We start from the raw sequence: 19,349 nt of genomic DNA, 5'->3' as shown, positions 1-19,349 counted from the left end.
CTCAGTTTGAGACTGCTGTTTTGACTGCAACCATGGAAGCTCTTGCTCAGTTTAAGATGTCATGATACTGACTTCACTTCACTGAATGTTATAAAATATATATAATAATAAAACATATCTGTATACCATATTTTGTAAAAAAAAATATTTCCCTCACTCAAGATAACGCATATAAAATAAACGTACTATGATGACAAGATACACATGAACAAAATGTAACAATTACAATGTATGTAAATGCAATTTAAGCAAGTGCACGAACGTACCAACAAACACGCAAGCAAGCACGTTCGCAAACACACACACACACACACTAATATCAATATCAATTCATGTCAACTCAATATATACATACGTATGCATTTTCGTATATAAATTGTGTATATTTGTATACGGAAATAACTGTGTTTGTTTATTGTGTGACATCGAATGTTTATAAACATGTGTATAAATAGTCTGCATCGTGCTCTTTTTGTTTCGCTGATGATGTTACATTTACAAAATTATATCATGGTTCGTTTGTATTTTAAACGCACGTTATGACACTCGTCATGCGAAAATGGGTCTTATTCCATATGCGCCCATCATATAAATAGCCCACTCAGCTATCTCTCCTTCTGGTAAGGAGAAACATAACATATTGAGTGATTTTATAGCGAACAGCATCGCCTATGGCCTGACTGCGCAAAAGCACATGTTAGGTTTAACACACGCTTGCCGAAACGCATAAGACCCATTTTCGCATGACGGCGCAATCGACGTGTGATTTAAATGTGTCGAAAGAAAACTGCGTTTAAATCAAATATCAACATATGATATATTTCGATAGTGAAGAAAGATACTCATAACAAGACATATGAGGACACATATAAAGTACTCTCCCGTAGTATATTTTTTATCTACTCACACTAATGTGTGGTTTGAAAATGCTAACACACATTTCATGCGGTGAATATGCAATTTACAAGTGAAAAACACAACACAATAGTTTAACTTTTGTTTAATTGTATTTATTTATTTAGAAAAGTAAATTGCAAACTTTATTTTAAAGTCAGCGTATACGCCGACTACATTTTAAAAAGATATTTATTGTTATAAATATATTTAATATAATATATTTAGCTGTTTTCGGTTTTAGCGATTATAAAGCATTTTCGAGGTTGTCTATAGTATGCCTGTAGTAATTGATGAACTCATATCCAACTGTCTATGTATTGAGAACTGTCAATATAAACAAGCTAAACCTTCTACTAACCTTCTACTATTGCGTTGCTAGTACCCGTAAATACAAAAGATCGCCGCTGGCTGTTGAGGACCAAAGAACGTTTCCCAGAAATACCCGCTGTAGTAGCATGAACGAGGTTACGAAACAGGTCATTTGTATTATTATTATAAATTGTTTGTTATATTCGGGTTTAGCGATTATGAAACATTTGTTTTGTTTTTGTCTATCGTATCGCTGTTATGTATAAGTTATTGTTGAACTAATGTTCAACGTTTTATAAATTGAGAACATAAATAAGCGTTAACTTTTTCCCGAATCTATTAATAGCCTCAATTTACGACCTGTACTACGTCGTTGAGGTGTATGTGAGAGCGTAACCTTTTGCGTTGTTATCGCCCGTGGACTTTCCTTTGTTTATCGACAGGCGCATCTATTAATAGCCTCATATAATGAATGGACTGAGCAAAATACTACGTCATGAGGACGCTGCAGATAGAAGACTATTTTATTCATTCAGAAACAATCTCCTCCGCGACACCTACAATACGATCATTGTTTATTGATTCTTTTCTATAAAAGCGCCGTTCGAAACTATCGCATTTAACACGATATTAATATCATGTTCCCATTTGTGAATGAATATAATTGGAGAACTCAAACCTCTTGCATAAATTATACAACTCTTTCTCGCGCAGACACGCGTAGTTAGCGGGTATTGGGCTCCTAGTAGCTAAGGCGTATCGACCTGAATTTTAGACTAACCACCTTAGACGGTCGCTAAGCGACCATCTATAAACGGTGACCACGTGTCATTGACGTCACGTCTAAAAAGTATTTAAAAACAGTATTGTGAATTGGTAAATACAAAAAAATCTGTTTTGAAATGGACCATCTCAAGAGTATTGATACTTAGATAAAAAAAATTTCTTAAAAAACCAAACATATGACATAACTGAATTTATATTAGAAATGGAATTCTTAATTGATTCAATAATATAGAAAATGATTAAATGTTTGCTTAATAGGAGCCATTTTGAGAAGAGCCTGGACCACGATTTCAATAAGTACTTACAAGAAACACAATGATTCTCATTTATTAGTTTTTTAATTAAAAAAGAAAGACAACTATATAATGGTACATTGTCGAACGCTGTAGGAGTTGCATTCTTCTGTCGACCAATCGTTTGCTCTTGAATTTGCTGCTGCTATGTTAATTTGTAATACTTCTAAAGTTATCGCATACAATGTTTTTGCAAGAGATATTGGATGCTTAAAATCAAAGCTTATCGAGATGCAACTTTTGTTTTTGTACAAATTAATATACCTTAAAAAAACAAGTGCCTGTACCACGTGACTTTTTCGGCTATGTGTGGGACAATTGGATGTCAACAAACCATCGCTTCAGGTAACGTTTTTGATAATTTCTTCATTAATTCAAAACCATTTTCCAAACAACAAAGACGAGTGCCCGGTCATTGTCATAATACACACCTGTATTAAGTTTGCGCAAAATTAATTAAGTATTTTTTCCAAAAAGTGCACCCGCGTGTTTGAAAACACACGAAGTGAAATGCTATATGTGGTATATTTTTTATGCAATCAACAAAAACGTTCATTTAAATATTGTCAAAGGTTTAAAAATTAGGGCGGACATTGTAATTCTTCATAGAGGAGCTACTCAAAAGTATCATGATTGTCGATAATTTATATTCATATTTTGTTAACTTGTAGAATACCATTTGTTTGGGAACAGTGTGTTAGAGAGGTCAAAACACAGTCGGGAATCTCCAAACACAAAGCCACCCACGCACGGGCAGGAAATTATTTCTGTTGCGGCAAACCTTTTCTTGTGAGTTACTATAAAACTGTTTGTTACAAAATGTTGAAATTTCAGTGAATTGTTACTGCCAACTAATGCACTTGTTTAATACACAAAATCGCAAGGATTGTTTGTGCAAGGTGTCATGTGAATATAATTGTAACAAAATTACAAAAAGTGTTATTGAACTTCTGGTTGTGTGCTTTTTAGCAGGAGTGTGTAAACATATTAGACCGTAACGACAGTTATTGAATAAGCATAAAGAGATAATACAGCATTATTTAAACAAGTAGACCATAGGATCAATAAAAAAAATTCTGGAAAGTCATGTATTCGTATCTAAATCCTATTGAGCTATCTTATATATTACGCATGACAATTATTTATTTATTTTTTAACTTCTACAGTTTATTTCATATGTATGTTGTTCTTTTCAGGGAGACTAATGTATTTTTGGAAGCACCTTCAAGAGATATACTGATACTGATATCTTGATCAATTAAAAGTTGTCATCTATAGTTAAAGACTGTTTTATTACTAGATGGCGCAAGTATTGCAGTGAAAGAAAACAATCAAAGTAACGCTCCATCGAAATTCCCGTACCGGACACATTTTTATTATTGTTAAGTTATCAATTTAGGCTAACATCTATTTTCTTTAGGTGCATTATGTGTTCCAGATGAAACGAGTAAAAAAACAAAGCAGGACGGCAACATCGACAGCCTGATTATGTTGGCAAGCAAGCTACAAAATCAACAACAGCAATGGCTACTAAAGAGCAGGCTTTCAAAACATTCGACGGGCTGCCCATCCCCTGTAAACCACAATGCCGGCGAGCTACCGCAGCAGCAAACACGGTTCCTTTCACAACAACCTCAAAACCCATACACATCATACGGATTGTCTGCAATAAGTTGCGTCCATCAATCTTCAACTACATCCGCCACTCCCATTAAGACAGCCATGCTTCGTCTCTCAACCGACCGTGCATATCCTGAACACAAACTCCTCGGCTTTCTTTGATAAGGAACAGGACATCACATTCAATCAAGCTTTTCTTTCACATGAACCTATTACCAAGTACTGGTCTCACCTATGCGGAACACCAGGACCCTAAAATAAGCAAGGCCAATTTGCAAGCATGCAAAGACCTTTGGTGTAATACATTTGTGGACATGGCGCTACTCTTCTTTTCATCATCGTCCACCAAGCTACTCACTACCGTTTACAGAAATACTCTAATTTGAAGACATCAATCACTTCTAAATCCAGTCTCAATAATGTCAACAATTCATACAAGTCAGTTGTTACATAAACCTTTGCCAGACAAGCACAGATATTCTAAGATATCTGGCATATGATCATGGAATATAGTAATATGAACATTTTATCCCTAAATATGTGCATGAAATAAAAAGATATAGATCGGAGATAAAGCCAGAAAACAGAAGGCAGACATACAAGCCCGAACACACTCTTGTGGTGGGACGACATGATTACTATGGGGAAAAGGTTAATGACAAATATATAATGTTGTTTCATTAGAAGAGATAACAGCCATATATGGAACACATTTAAATCCACACACTTAACTACATTGACAGACAGTCGAAAGGCAGAATGTTAATATGAACGCCATATGCACACAGTATTAGTTTTATCGATTTAGAATATAAAACTCCTATAGAAGTCTCTGTAAAACAGTTAGACTACTGGCTACTAGCCCCTGTAATGTTAAACGTATTAAATAGATTATATAAAGCAGTTTATAACGATCAAGGTTTAATGACATTCTAATTGCCATTAAGATTTTGAGTATTACAGCAGATCATAGTCAGATCACTTCTCCATAATAAGATATTGTGGTGTAACGCTTGCTCATCTTTCTGAGGTAAATGTCACATTTCAGGTTAAAATATCAACATTTTTTATGAATCCTGAACGATATTGTTAAAGAATTTAAAAGTTGTTGCGAACTTCAAAAAAAAGTTGTATAAGGGTGACTGTTACAATGCTGTCTTACACACATAACGTGAAAATTATTATCATTATCATACCACGTGATATGCAACTTTAATTTCAATAGCGTGCACTTCTTTTTCCCTGGCGCCATTATTTTTCAAGGCAACAGCTTTATGTCTTCGAAAGCGAGGAGAAAATTATAATTACAAATCTTGCAAACGTTGAAGCTTTGAAAATCTTTCTTAATGCGCTAACCCAAATTGACGTCAATTAAAACGTGGTATGAAAACATGGGGCAAGAATGTGCTGAAATGTCAAAGATGTCCATGTATGTATTTCTTTTACTTAACTTTTTTTAAAGGAGAAAGATTATGCTTTATATTCTCCTCTTGACAATAAGTTGCACAGCCAATGTTCTGTAAATTGTTGGCCATCTTACACCTAGACTTTTTGGAGGAAAGGTGACCGTACTTGAAAGAATGTAATTTGATCTAAGGTTACACGCTATACAAAAATGCCACAACAGTGTTATTTCTTCTTACACCATCGTTTTATAATTGACGACCATTCTGAAGAATTTCATTGTCGGATTTGGAACAGAATTGCTAGATCATCCAAGACAACACAAATGTTGAGTCTTTTTATAACCCCCCCCCCCCCCCCTAAGCTAGTTGTTTGTTTGAAGGTAATACCAACTAGGTAATTATGTGTTTGCTTGACTTTAGACCTAATAATCCGATCTTGAGTACGAGTCAAAATGGCTGCGTCAACATCGGCGTAATGGTCTGGTTAAGCAACGGCTTGGAAATTCTCCCTATCACAATTTCTACTACTGGTACTCAATTGAATCTTCCCTTATGTGTTCGGATCAAGGTGTGATTGTCACTGACATTATTCCATAATATCGACCTGCAATTAAGGGAAACAATGTCCATGTTAGTAATTTGTGTACGAAACTATGGGTTATTGTAAACATGCACCATATCCATACAACCATTTGTACTAACGGTACTCAATTGAACCTTCCTACATTTGTTCGGGCTAATAGAGTGATGCCACTGACTATTTTCCATTAAGCCGACCTGCAATTCAGCTAGAAATGTATTTTTTTGTATTTAAAAATTGTTAAAGGTAAACATGCATATCTTTATATGAATGCTTCTGCTACAGGTTTCAATAAAAAACTTCAGTCATGTGTTCCGGGTCATTGTGTGTAGTCACTGACAGAATTCCATGACTCTTACCTGAAATTTAGCAGAATGATCCCACTATTTTTACAAATAAAATTGCATAAGAAAGACGTGCTACTCATCTGTGTAACTTTTGTTTACTAATGGTATTCAATTTACGATTAAGTCATGCAATATGGGTCATTATGTGAGGTCCCTAACCTAATTTCATAACTCCGAGTTGCAATTTAGCAGAATTATGCAATACTTGTACTTTGAAAATTATGTCCATATCAATTGTTTCTATTTCAGCTTTTCAATTGAAACTTTACACATGCGTTTTGGGGTATTTTGTGAGTTCACTTACAAGTCCCATTGTCCTTACCTGCAATTAAGGAAAAGTATACATAATTTACGAATTGAGGTTAAGGTGAGTTGCAACATCTCACTTCTACTAAAGGTATTTACTTGAAACTTCACATATGTGTTTGTGGACAATGTGTGAGGTCACTGACCTTTAATTTATAACCGAAATCCACATTTTTGTAATTTGCAAATTGTAGTTAAAGTTTGGGTGGAACTAACCAATATCTTTATATATTCTACAGATATTGAACACAAAAATGCTTTCCCTATGTGGTAAGTGTCTAGATGAATATTATCCGACCGAGACCTTTTATTGTGACCAGCTTTTTAGCAGGATTATGCCCTATTCGTTCTCATATACATATGGTTAAGAATTGCTTGCAGTATGAAATAAGGTAAAGGTTTGCGTGCAACAAATATATATCGCTGAAACTAATACAGATATTTCATTGAAACTTTATATGTTTCTTGTGGTGATCATAATATGAGGTCACAAACAAAGGCCCTTACAAGAGACCAATAATAAATTAGAATTAAGCGCTTTCTGAATTAAGAAAATTCAGGCAAATGTTTGCATGAAAAATCTCAAGAAGATACATATACCTTGCACGGTTGTGCATTTGGTGACATTTGGGTAAATCGCACTGTTGCTGAACAAATATAAAAAGTTCACTTACGTCAGAACGGATGGAGATAATGTGCCTAACTTTTGTGTGTATGTAATTAACATTTCTATCTAGTGAGCTTAAGGATTAGCGGGCCAGTTGGGTCAAGGTTATTGTAACTTAAATTAGAGAAATACTTTCCTTTGCATAATTTTGGTTTGGATATAGTTGTTTTTCTAGAAATGTTAAGTGTGTGTAGCTTATATGCAAGCGCATGTAAGAATTGTATTTGGGGCCAGTGCAATCAAGGTCACTAAAAATAGAAAATCAGTTTTCACTCAATAACTTTAGTTTCACTTTAGGTGTGTTGCCTTAATTGTGTATGTACGCAGATTAAGTAAAGATGAAACTTAGGTTTTTATTGCATTAAGGGCCAGTTGAATCAAGGTAACTGTTTTTTTAATAAAAAATGGTTTCTACGATATTTATTAAGTCTGAAGGGAGGTATCGTGCTGTATTTGTTCTATGTAGGTAGTTTATATGCAAACATTGCTGACAAAGGTACCTTATTAAACATAATACTTGTATTAATATTTAAAAATTGTATTTCATAACAATGCCCCTTTCGTTGTTTAAATTCATAAAGTGTGAATTTTAGTTTACATGTACTTCATAAATTGTAAAGCTATTCAACTTCAATTTTATCTTTGTGGTCTGCTTTTTACGTGACTGACACGAAATATATATTGCATAATCAAAGCGGAAGAATAGACGATTGTGCTGACGTAAAACAGTTATTGTAACATTCATTAAAGCGGACTTTATATTCTTTGTCGGGAACAAGATACGAAAATTCATCATATGATATTTTCAAAACTGCCGGAGATTTTAAAAACACTGAAGTAGCCATTGTGCTTTTATTCGTAGTTTCGTATGTTCACGGATTAATCTGTGCGCATTTTTAGATTCAGGCATCTCGTTTTTAGAACATCTTGTTATTCAGTGGTAAAGGCCAAGTACCACTTAGATGCGCGTGCTAAACTTACACAATTTCGTTTTATGGCAATTATAGCCATTGTATTCATATGTATGAGTTGCATGTCTACATTTTCAGTTGCTGTTTTGTCATGCGTCGCTTGATGTAGGATTTTAGCTCCGGATTTGTTTGCACTCAAAAGCAGTGCATTTATATTTTGTTATTCACGTTCTAAGAAGCTGTAAAAGATGACGACATATTGGTATATTTCTGCTGCCCTTCCAGGTGAGTTAAATGATTTATTAAAATATTATATAACTTGTTACTAGTTATTAGTACACTAAAGTCAGAAAAAAATATGTTATGCATTAATTCTGTTTTACATGCGAAATGCAGTTAAGACGGAACATCAAACTATTATTTTCAGTCTGTTTGAACATTGCCAATGCTATTGACATGTTTGGGTTAAGCTACAACTACTTTGACGAGATGGCACAGAACTATTGCGCTGCAAAAGGTGAAGGCTGGGTGTTTAGTATTAGGCGGGATTGTTTTGGCATAGCTCCAACATGCAACAACATGTGTGCGGCGGCAAAGACCGACATTCTTAGTGCCATGGGAATTCAAGTGACTAAGTACGTACTCCTTTATTACTTATTATTGCTGTATCACAAATATAAGTTACTAGCTAGTTGCGTGATGCACTGATTGTAGACAGCTGGTTAGCGCGTGGACATCTCTCCGTGTTTTTATTGTGCAAGTCGCAATTCATGCCCGTTTTTTAACTCCGTCTAGAATGTATTAGTTTCGAAATTACTTGGAAACCATTTATGAATTAAAGATTGTTTAATTTACATCGTGCATGGAAACTGCGCCTTGTTTAATGTTGTGATTTAAAATTATTGCAAATTTTAATATATTTTTAACATATATTATAGCGTATTATTACGGTTGTTAAGATTTAAATAAAATATAATGCTTAGATTCTTTAAGCTGTTTCTTACTCAAGGATTTTCTATTGCAGAGCTGGCTGTTTCGATGGAGTTTTCATAATAAAAGATCACAAACAACTCCTGCCTAACCCAGTAAACTCGCAACCTGTTGCAGGAAGGGCCAGTCTCATAACTTATGGTTATGGTGTTGGCGCGTGTACCTGGGGCCCTAATCACTGTGGTCCAAACTATTGATGTTGCAAAGGAGATTAGAAACAAAATAATTCGATTTTGAAATATATTCGAAAGAGTTAATATCAAAACAGTTGTGATACTGGTAAATTCTCAGTCAAAGATAATAAGATTAATTAACGAATTACAGAACAAAATGCATGTATGAATATTGTTGTAAATCGTGTAGTTTTTTTAATGTATTGTTTGTAAAATGTAAACTGAAAGTAAAAGTGAAGGTATACATTGTAAAATTAAATTGAACCCCTTGTGTTTCATTATGTTTTAACCCGAAAATACGTCATTAATACATTTGTGTACAAAGTACGATTCTTAATTATTAGAACAAGTTCAGAAATTGATGAAATTTTTGCTTAATAGTGGAAATTTCAAAGAGTTTGATTTTAATTTAAATTGTTTAGCAGGGACAATGATTTTTGCCATGTTTCATTCTAATGAGGAACACTCAGATATATAATGTTTTTTATAATCCATATTGCTGTATTGTAATGATAAATGTCTGAGAATTAATCTGTCTGTGAAGAAAAAAAAAATATATATATATATATATATATTATATTGAAAGTTGTTATTTATTTATTCGTTATGAATGAATAAAATTTAGAAATGTTATAAATCTTTAGTTTATATTTTTTGACAATTTTAAAACAACTGAATAGGCAAAATGTTATTCTTAGTGTACTGTTTATCAGAGTCCATTTTAGTTCAATGTTAAACTTGAACAAAAGCTTCAAGTTTGGAAAAAATCAAGAAAAATCACAGGTACCGCTCGGCTCGTGACATAATTTATGGTGGCAGCGAAGTGGAATCTTTGATTTCTACATAGATTCAGCGATTGAATCAAGTCTTCGAAAGCAAAATGTCAGACTCCGAATAAGAACAGTAGTATAATCAAAGCGCTGAAGGCACTGAAGATGTTCGCTATTGCATAATTTAACACGCAATTTATTTTTTCAAAATCAATCGCGAGTTTGAAATGAACACACGCCATTCAATTTAATAAAGTGTGTGTCAAAGCGCACGGGTCGAATTTTGTGTGCACTTTTTATCATCCTTATTATTTCATAGAAATAACTTTGACAAAATAAAAACAACATGCTTTTTGGACGTTCTGAAAGCATAGAAAGTATGATGAAAATGGTAATGAGAACTTAATATAAAGAAAATTTGCAGTCACCATCATATAAAAGGAATATTTTTTTCTAATATCAAATAACTATCTCACCAAAAATATAAATTCATTATGAAAGTTTCGTGTACAAAACTTGATTTTTGACACCATATACAAATTCAAAATATACAATAATCTTCGTATCTTGTATATGGAGGAATAAAAGTATATAAACATTGCTGTTTATGCTTTACTTGTTACCCGAGCAGTTCACACGGTATCAACAACGCTGACATAAACATAGGTATAGAGCACTAATGCGCTTTTAGGCGTAGCTGTTTTACTCAGTTTTCATCTTAGTGACATTTACATAATGCCAACAGACACGCATGAATATTTTCGAATATTTAATAAGCTGATTCGAGATACAACCTCTGAATTTTTGCTACATCACGGCGTATGTGCTCAATTCAAAGGATGTAGCACTGTTCAGTGTAAGGAATTCCGGACTACTCTCTGTATGCCCAAACGACACAAATTGTGGCCCTGTTACAATTACGCGTTACAATTCTTCTCGCAGAATTTCACTTTCGCCTCCAAGATGAGAAAACAATCATTAGAGAAATAGTATAGTGTCATGATAAGAGAAAATCGTTTAATTATCATACCACAATGTTTGCCGTACTTGGTCAGCACGTCTGGAAATCATTCCTTAATGTGTGGATAGGCTGCCATTATTAACTAGTTTGCTATTTTGAATTCAATTTTGTATCAAAAAGCATTGTACTTAAATGTGGCATTTTCAATTCGTAATGAGATTTGTAATGACCCTCGTCATGCGAAAATGGGTCTTATTCCATATGCGCCCATCATATAAATAGCCCACTCAGCTATCTCTCCTTTTGGTAAGTAGAAACATAACATATTGAGTGATTTTATAGCGAACAGCATCGCCTATGGCCTGACTTCGCAAAAGCACATGTTGGGTTTAACAAACGCTTTCCGAAACGCATAAGACCCATTTTCGCATGACGGCGTTATTGACGTGTGATTTAAATGTGTCGGAAGAAAACTGCGTTTAAATCAAATATCAACATACGATATATTTCGATAGTGAAGAAAGATACCCATAACAAGGCATATAAGGACACATATGAAGTGCTCTCCCGTAGTAGTTTTTTATCTACTCACACTAACGTGTGGTTTGACAATGCTAACACACATTTCATGCGGTGAATATGCAACTTACAAGTGAAAAACACAACACAATAGTTTAAATTTTGTTTAATTGTATTTATTTATTTAGAAAAGTAAATTGCAAACTTTATTTCAAAGTCAGCGTATATGCCGACTACATTTTTAAAAGATATTTATTGTTATAAATATATTTAATATAATATATTTAGTTGTTTTCGGTTTTAGCGATTATAAAGCATTTTCGAGGTTGCCTATAGTATGCCTGTAGTAATTGATGAACTCATATCCAACTATCTATGTTTTGAGAACTGTGAATATAAACAAGCTAAAACTTCTACTAACCTTCAACTATTGCGTTGCTAGCACCCGTAAATACAAAAGATCGCCGCTACATGTTTAGAACAAAAGAACGTTTTCCAGAAATACCTGCTGTAGTAGCATGAACGAGGTTACGAAACAGGTCATTCGTATTATTATTATAATAAATTGTTTGTTATATTCGGGTTTAGCGATTATGAATCATTTTTTTATCGAACTTATCGCTGAAGTTATTGTTGAACTTATGTTCAACGTTTTATAAATTGAGAATATAAATAAGCATTAACTTTTTCCCGAATCTATTACTAGCCTCAATTTAAGACCTGTACTTTGTCATTGAGGTGTATGTGAGAGCGTAACCTATTGCGTTGTTATCGCCCATGGATTTTCCTTTGTTTATCGACAGGCGCATCAATTAATAGCCTCATATTATGAATGGACTGAGCAAAAATACTACGTCATGAAGACGCTGCAGAAAGTGGACTATTTTATTCATTCATAAACAATCTCCTCCGCGACACGTACAATACGATCATTGTTTATGAATTCTTTTCTATAAAAGCACCGTGCAAAACTATTGCATTTAACTCGATATTAATATTATGTTTCCATTTGTGAATGAATATAATTGGAGAACTCAAACCTCTTGCATAAATTATACAATTCTTTCTCGCGCGGATACGCGTAGTAAGCGGGTATTGGGCTCCTAGTAGCTAAGGCGTATCGACCTGAATTTTAGACTAACCACCTTAGACGGTCGCTAAGCGACCATCTAAAAACGACCGTGTCGAAACAATATACAGCATTGTTTTGAAGGAAAGTTATCGTAGGGGACTTAAGCAATAAGATAATTTGCAATGTCCATATAGACATACTACTTCCCTTTCTTCGATAAAAGAGACAAATAGGATTGTTTGTCATTGGCACAATTACTGTTATTAATTTTTCAACAAGTTATTCAAAGCTCTGAGCCAATTTAGACCACAGGCGCATGATTTGAATATAAGCTTTAAAGGACCACCGTATGATGTTACAAACCAAATAGTTCACGTCTGAGATATTCAACTTCAGAGTATATTTTCAAAAGTTGTATGGCATAACATTACACTGTATTATCTGTAATTGCCTTTTAATTGTATATAGATGCTATGATATTTATTGTTTTTACAGTTTAATGAATGTATGATGTAAGAGAAGGCTCTTTGTATTTAAAAAAAGAAATGTTAATGTTTAAACACTGAAATTCATTGCGACAAAAATTAGGAATTTAGATATTATATACACAATTTGAATTGTGGGAAAAAATATATTCGCTCATAAATCTTAATATTTATCCTTTAATTTTAAATGCACCAATGCAGCAATTAGGTACACGTGTCACAATAGATTTTTTCGGTCGCATTTTATAACTTTAAATACTAAAACTCATTCGACACTCTTCTGTAAACAACAAGTGTAAGTGTATTTCAAAAATAGTATATGAATGACATAAAAGAACAAATGTCAATTTCGTTAAGGGTACACATTTTTCTTATTCTCTAATTTCCTGGAATGTGTCGTTGCTTACCAGTTTCTATGAATAGAACATGGGAGAACAGTCTAAATTCTGCTATGATGTTTCATAATGCCGCATTGTCATTTTTTCTAAGTAAATGGATCTTCGAAAATGAATTTCAATTCCTGGTAAAGAAATAGTGATGAAATGTCATTAACATCTGTTCGCCACTTTGAACTAACCATATTATGTTTTATAAAGCGAAACATTACAGTAAAGCTGTTAACTGATTCTGGATATAACAACACGTGGTTTGAACCAGATTCTTGCATAAGAATGTGTTATGAATAACTCGGGGTCAGGTGTAAACTCTTACTCCTTTGGGTTTAACAATTAAAGCTGAGAAGAATGGTAAAGCTTTCATTAAATAAAAAAACAAACAAACTAGGGACATGAATTTAACAAATTGGTAGAAGTCGCCAGATAATGCAAAATATTATAACCTGGGACCGTGTCGTTTTAAATATAAATAAATCTAAAATCATCCCCCATCAAATAAATCAGTAACCACAGGATGGAGCCAATTTGTTTCCAGAGGTATAGTTTGAAAAAAATCATATGATTTTACATGCCAATTATTACAAGTCTTGACTTTGTAATAGTAACTTCAACATGTTTTATTTAATAAAATTGTTTACATACGGACCCACGATAATGATAGAGACGAACGTTTTAGTTAAGCAGTGGACTGGTATGATAGTATTGCATATTGTGGCTATTTTTTTATAAAACGCCTTTTTAAATGTGTGTGAATACTCTTGAAGCAGGATATGGAAGATATTTAAGTGTTAGATTAGTTTATATGTATTATGATTATGTGTTTTAGTTTGTTGAATAAGGTAACTGGTGTTTTTTCGTTTAATATTACCACATTAAAATTACACATCGCGAATTGAAAAGTATATATATTCAATTTAATTCGATTTATTCAATAGTGTACATTTTAAGCTATAATTGCATTTGCGGTATATTACATTGAACAAAAGCATGCATTATAATTTAATATGAGGATTTGATCTGTAAAGAAATAATTGTAGAGATTTAATGATACTCGTGTGCATTAAGTATTGTGTTATCGCAGTTATTAAATAATCAATATACACGCAATACTTAAGTAAAATATATTGACACAAATGGAATTTATATCACGTGATGTTTTGTGGAAAGTAAATGATGTCAAATCAGTCGGTTCTTCTTTGAATATATTCAGAATTATTGGAAGACAATATGACTGGGTAAATCTATTAACGTATTCTAGTTAAATTGTGCCTATACGTAATTCAATACATTTAAAGTGATAGCTTGTTTTGTTTTTAATTTTTGACATTCTACCTACTTGTAAATACAGTCATCTAAGTTTTAAGTCATTTAAGGCATGCGAAGAACATTTGCTGATATAATTTTCAGGGGATGCTACTCTTCTCAACTCTTCGATTTACTAAAGGTTACAGTATACTAAATCATGTAGGGCTGTAATCTCTATACAAAATGTCATAGTTGACGCGAAGGCATGTTTTACATTTTAAACTATTGTTCGGGCTTTATCTTTTGTGTGTGGTATGGCATAAATAGGTTTTTACTACTGAACCCCTGAAATATGATAAACTAAGAGACTATAGTAAAGCCATGCACTGAAAAGGTTACATTCCACTAAGAAACGGCCGAAAAAAGGTGCGACAACAGACGATTTTGATTTGTGTAAAGTTCTTTCTAGGTTTGAACATGATTTTTTTATTGCATAAATCGACTCCGCTTAGAATGGCCTCAAAAAAGGTATGGTTATGGGGATCTCTATGTGCAAATTGTTGCATTTATGTTCGCTTAAAGTTGTCGCTTTTACTTTGAATTATATAGGGAAACTATTTAGTATATTATGACCTAAACGTGTCTACGAGTATTTTCGATTTTAACGCGGGAGATTTTTTATTTACTTATAGTTTTAATCAGTAGTAAATAAACATTGTGTACATGCCCGTTAACGCTTGAAGATAATTTTACAAGCAAATAATTTGCCTAGAGCGGAAGGTCTCTTAACGAAACAAGCGGAAACAAAACATGGCGTCAGGTAGCAAGCGGTTTTTCAAGGGATACTCCGTTTTATTCTGTATTGAATGACAGAAACACATGCACACAAAAGACATGAAGTTTCACTTATAATTTATGAACCTAAAGGCGTAGTTTGGTTGGCCCAAATGAGTGATGTGACGCAATATAAAATGTCTACGTTTGATTCAAATGTTCTTTATATAATGATATACTGATTCTATACAAATAATGTCTTCTGCATTATAGACGTTGCACATGGAGACAGCTCTGAGTTTGAGGAGGAGCCAAGGCACTTAGGCGGTGAAGGTTCGTCATTTTGTATGGGACAGACCTGTTTAATAATAACATGTGTTCAAAATAATTAAGATTAGACGATGTAAGTCGGACATAACACCTAAAGTTTGGGTGCTTTTGAAATCGAAACATGGCTCTGTTTTCACTTTCTTTTAGAAAAGAAGCACTTGTTTTTAAGAATGGTGTCTTCAATAAGAAACAAACGAACTATACGATATGCTATATACAGCTCTACTGAAAGTGACTATTGTAAATTGAAAGATATACATACAAACAATCAATTAAGTTCAGGTAAGTATGTTTGTGCAGTTTTGCATCAAAATCTTTCATGCAATGATATTGCAATGTCTGTGGTTACAAAGTCAAATGCTCGGTTAAGGTACCTATATAGAAAAAGTAAATATTTGGATCTTCACACTAGGAAAACTTTGGTTATGTCCCTTGTATAATGTCATTTTGACTATGTTTGTTCTTTTTGGTACCCTAGTTTGACTAAATATTGGAAAACTAGGCTTCAGACTTCCCAAAATAAATTAATCAGATTTGTCCTTATTAAGCAAAGCAGGTCTCATGTTGGTATTGAGCAATTTAAATCATTGAACTGGTTACCTGTTTCTAAGAGAGTCGATCAACTAACTATGCCAATTTCATAAGATAAAGTCAACCATGTCCTGTATATCTGAAGGAGCATTTTGTACCCCTGAATTTTGGCCCATGACTGATGTACCAGATCTAGCGTGTCTGCACTCCCTGTTACCGGTCCAGTTGAAAGAAGTTATAGTTTATGTGACACTGGGTGATTTTCTTTACCAAAAGTTGGACGATTTAGTCAGAATTATTTTGCTTACAATGGTATTGTTCTGTGGAATGTCTCCCACAATCACTTAAGGATATCGAATCTTCCCACTCGTTTAAGCAAGCCATCAAAACTCACTTAATAGCCAGTTGATTTTATTACAGTCATTTTAACATAGCTTTAATTATTCTACCTGTTTTATTCCAATTTTAGTTAAACATTGACCATGTTTCAAGTTACTGCATATTGATCTTAAATCATTGTTTTTTGTTTTAAATAATATGTAATGTCTTTAAAGAATTTGGATTAAAGTATGACTGACAAATCTGTGATGCAACATTAAATTTGATACTCATAAACATGTGATATATATAAAATGTGATCTCATTAAGCATTCCTAACTGAACTAGTATTTTTGTGCTTACACGGTAATTACCCTTGATACAAGTAACATGACTTTCTGTGGCAGGCTGCAAATATCATGGACCACTATGGAAATAAGTGAAATCATTTTCACTATTTTGTGTTATCCATGGTAATGGTTAGCATTTCATGGTAATATTTATTTATTTTAACTTATATTTGTTATATTATGCCATGTCTTACTAAACTAGTCATTTATAAGTATTTGTTAGTATGTATCTCTTTGTTTGTATCTTACCATGATTTGTGTATCAGTGCCAAAATAAAACCGTCTCTATCAGTCAGTCAGTCAGTCAGTCAGACGGTCGGTCGGTCGGTCGGTCGGTCGGTCGGTCGGTCGGTCGGTCGGTCGGTCGGTCGGTCGGTCGGTCGGTCGGTCGGTCGGTCGGTCGGTCGGTCGGTCGGTCGGTCGGTCGGTCGGTCGGTCGGTCGGTCGGTCGGTCGGTCGGTCGGTCGGTCGGTCGGTCGGTCAGTCAGTCAGTCAGTCAGTCAGTCAGTCAGTCAGTCAGTCAGTCAGTCAGTCAGTCAGTCAGTCAGTCAGTCAGTCAGTCTGTAACGCAGATCCTATGTTGAACATTCTTATAGCATAAGAATATTCGCTCATTTATTAAAGAATAAATGCATACATGTAGGCAAACTGGAAAGCAAACAACATATGCAACGAAAAAACAGAAACAGAGGGACAAGCATTCCGGTTGATTTATGAGTATACATACATTCACAAATACTGTCGGGCAGAAAAACAGGACATATTCCGACACACAAAAGACTGTGCTGTCTGGCAGAAGTATCAAACAGAAAACAGTAGAAAGACTGGCTGCTAGACAGTTATCCTGGTCTGTAGATAGATACATTTACCTAAAGCACTAATATGAATTTTAGCTTGTATGTGAAACCCACTAGTTTTCTTGTTAATTATTCTTTTTTTAAATTTGTTTATGTGTATATTTAGATGGAATTCCTTTTGGCCAATACCGTTGTATATTTTTGAGTTTATACATTTTGGCTGATATATTATAATGTATTGTGTTTGTTTCATTTCACCACTTAACTGTAAAAATGCTACTGTAACATAAATTCAGATTACTATTCACGAAGTTAACGCTTTTTACAAAAAATGAAAAAGCATTCAACGGCCATTTTAAAGATCTGAATATTTCTGAATATATCACTAAATGAATAATTGTATGTCAATTATTAAATAAAAACAATATATTTGATTGAAATTTGTTCATTTTAATTTCATTAGAAATTCGAAAATTATACTTCAATTGCACATGCCATCATAAAATAGTTAAAAGGTTCCTAAAGTGTATGTGTTCTTAATGTTGATATTTGTTTTGATTTGTGATGCTGTGCCTACACTTTTTACTTTATTTACCTGTTTAATGAAGATCTCTGAACACAACGTGATGTTTGTAGCTCCACTTAACCTGTTTAATCCCCGAAAGCATTGAATTGACAATAATCCGTTGTATTGCCTTTCTTGTGGGTTTCCCAGTATTGTGTCGGATTGTTTGTCAACTGGTTATTTGCCATAAGTAAAGAACGTTTGATTTCAATACATTTTATCACCATCTTTTAAACTGGATTGTTTATATTATTATTCAAAATGTTTAATACATACGTTGCACATTTAAAATTGCACTTATTTTCTATGTTTGGGGATTAAGAAACCATGGTATGGCGGCAGTTTGATAAAGATAAAGCATTTCATCACATCCGGTATCGCTCCAAATAATTCCAATTGTAAGTTGAGATGTTATATGCAATTCCGCTGCCTTGATTATACATGTACATTGTCAACTTCGGGCAATTAAAATGTTAAACATACCAATCATAAGCAAAACACGTGCATTTCATTTGGGAACGACCGATAGCTATCATGATTTAATTCTTAATTAAAGACGGACATAATATTTCATTACTTGTCTTTACTATCATTCATATATCATATGAGAGGTAGTAATGGAAGACTTTACTGAACACGGTAATGTTTGTTTAACTGCGTCCTAAAAGTAAAAAAATAATAACATAATGCCGTTACATTGTGTTATGAGCAACAATTAATAAGTAACGTACTTATATTTTATAATGATCCCCCGTTTCAATATCCCAAATCCCAAATGCCCGACGAAAGTTTTTGCTCGACGTTGAATTTACAAAGGAATTAAGAAAATATGTAACGGTATCTAACGAGTTTATTCGATGATACATTGTATTATGAAATAACCTGATAACAAATAAAAATGTTACAACATTTTCTAATATAATTATCTCTATGAATCTGTGCATATGTGGTC

General features: G+C 33.6%; 1 protein-coding gene across 1 annotated transcript; it reads left to right on the top strand.

Moving 5' to 3' along the window:
• The first annotated feature begins 8,276 nt into the window (after window positions 1-8,276).
• On the top strand, window positions 8,277-9,320 carry LOC127877379 (uncharacterized). Its single transcript, XM_052423141.1, has 3 exons — window positions 8,277-8,407; window positions 8,550-8,757; window positions 9,147-9,320. Exons 1-3 carry the CDS (start codon window positions 8,371-8,373, stop codon window positions 9,307-9,309), a joined length of 408 nt encoding a protein of 135 aa, XP_052279101.1. The 5' UTR covers window positions 8,277-8,370; the 3' UTR covers window positions 9,310-9,320.
• The last annotated feature ends 10,029 nt before the right edge of the window (window positions 9,321-19,349 follow it).

Source organism: Dreissena polymorpha, chromosome 4 (genome assembly GCF_020536995.1).
Source record: "Dreissena polymorpha isolate Duluth1 chromosome 4, UMN_Dpol_1.0, whole genome shotgun sequence".
In the NCBI taxonomy this organism is placed as follows: domain Eukaryota; kingdom Metazoa; phylum Mollusca; class Bivalvia; order Myida; family Dreissenidae; genus Dreissena; species Dreissena polymorpha.
This window is presented reverse-complemented; position numbering and strand designations above follow the sequence as displayed.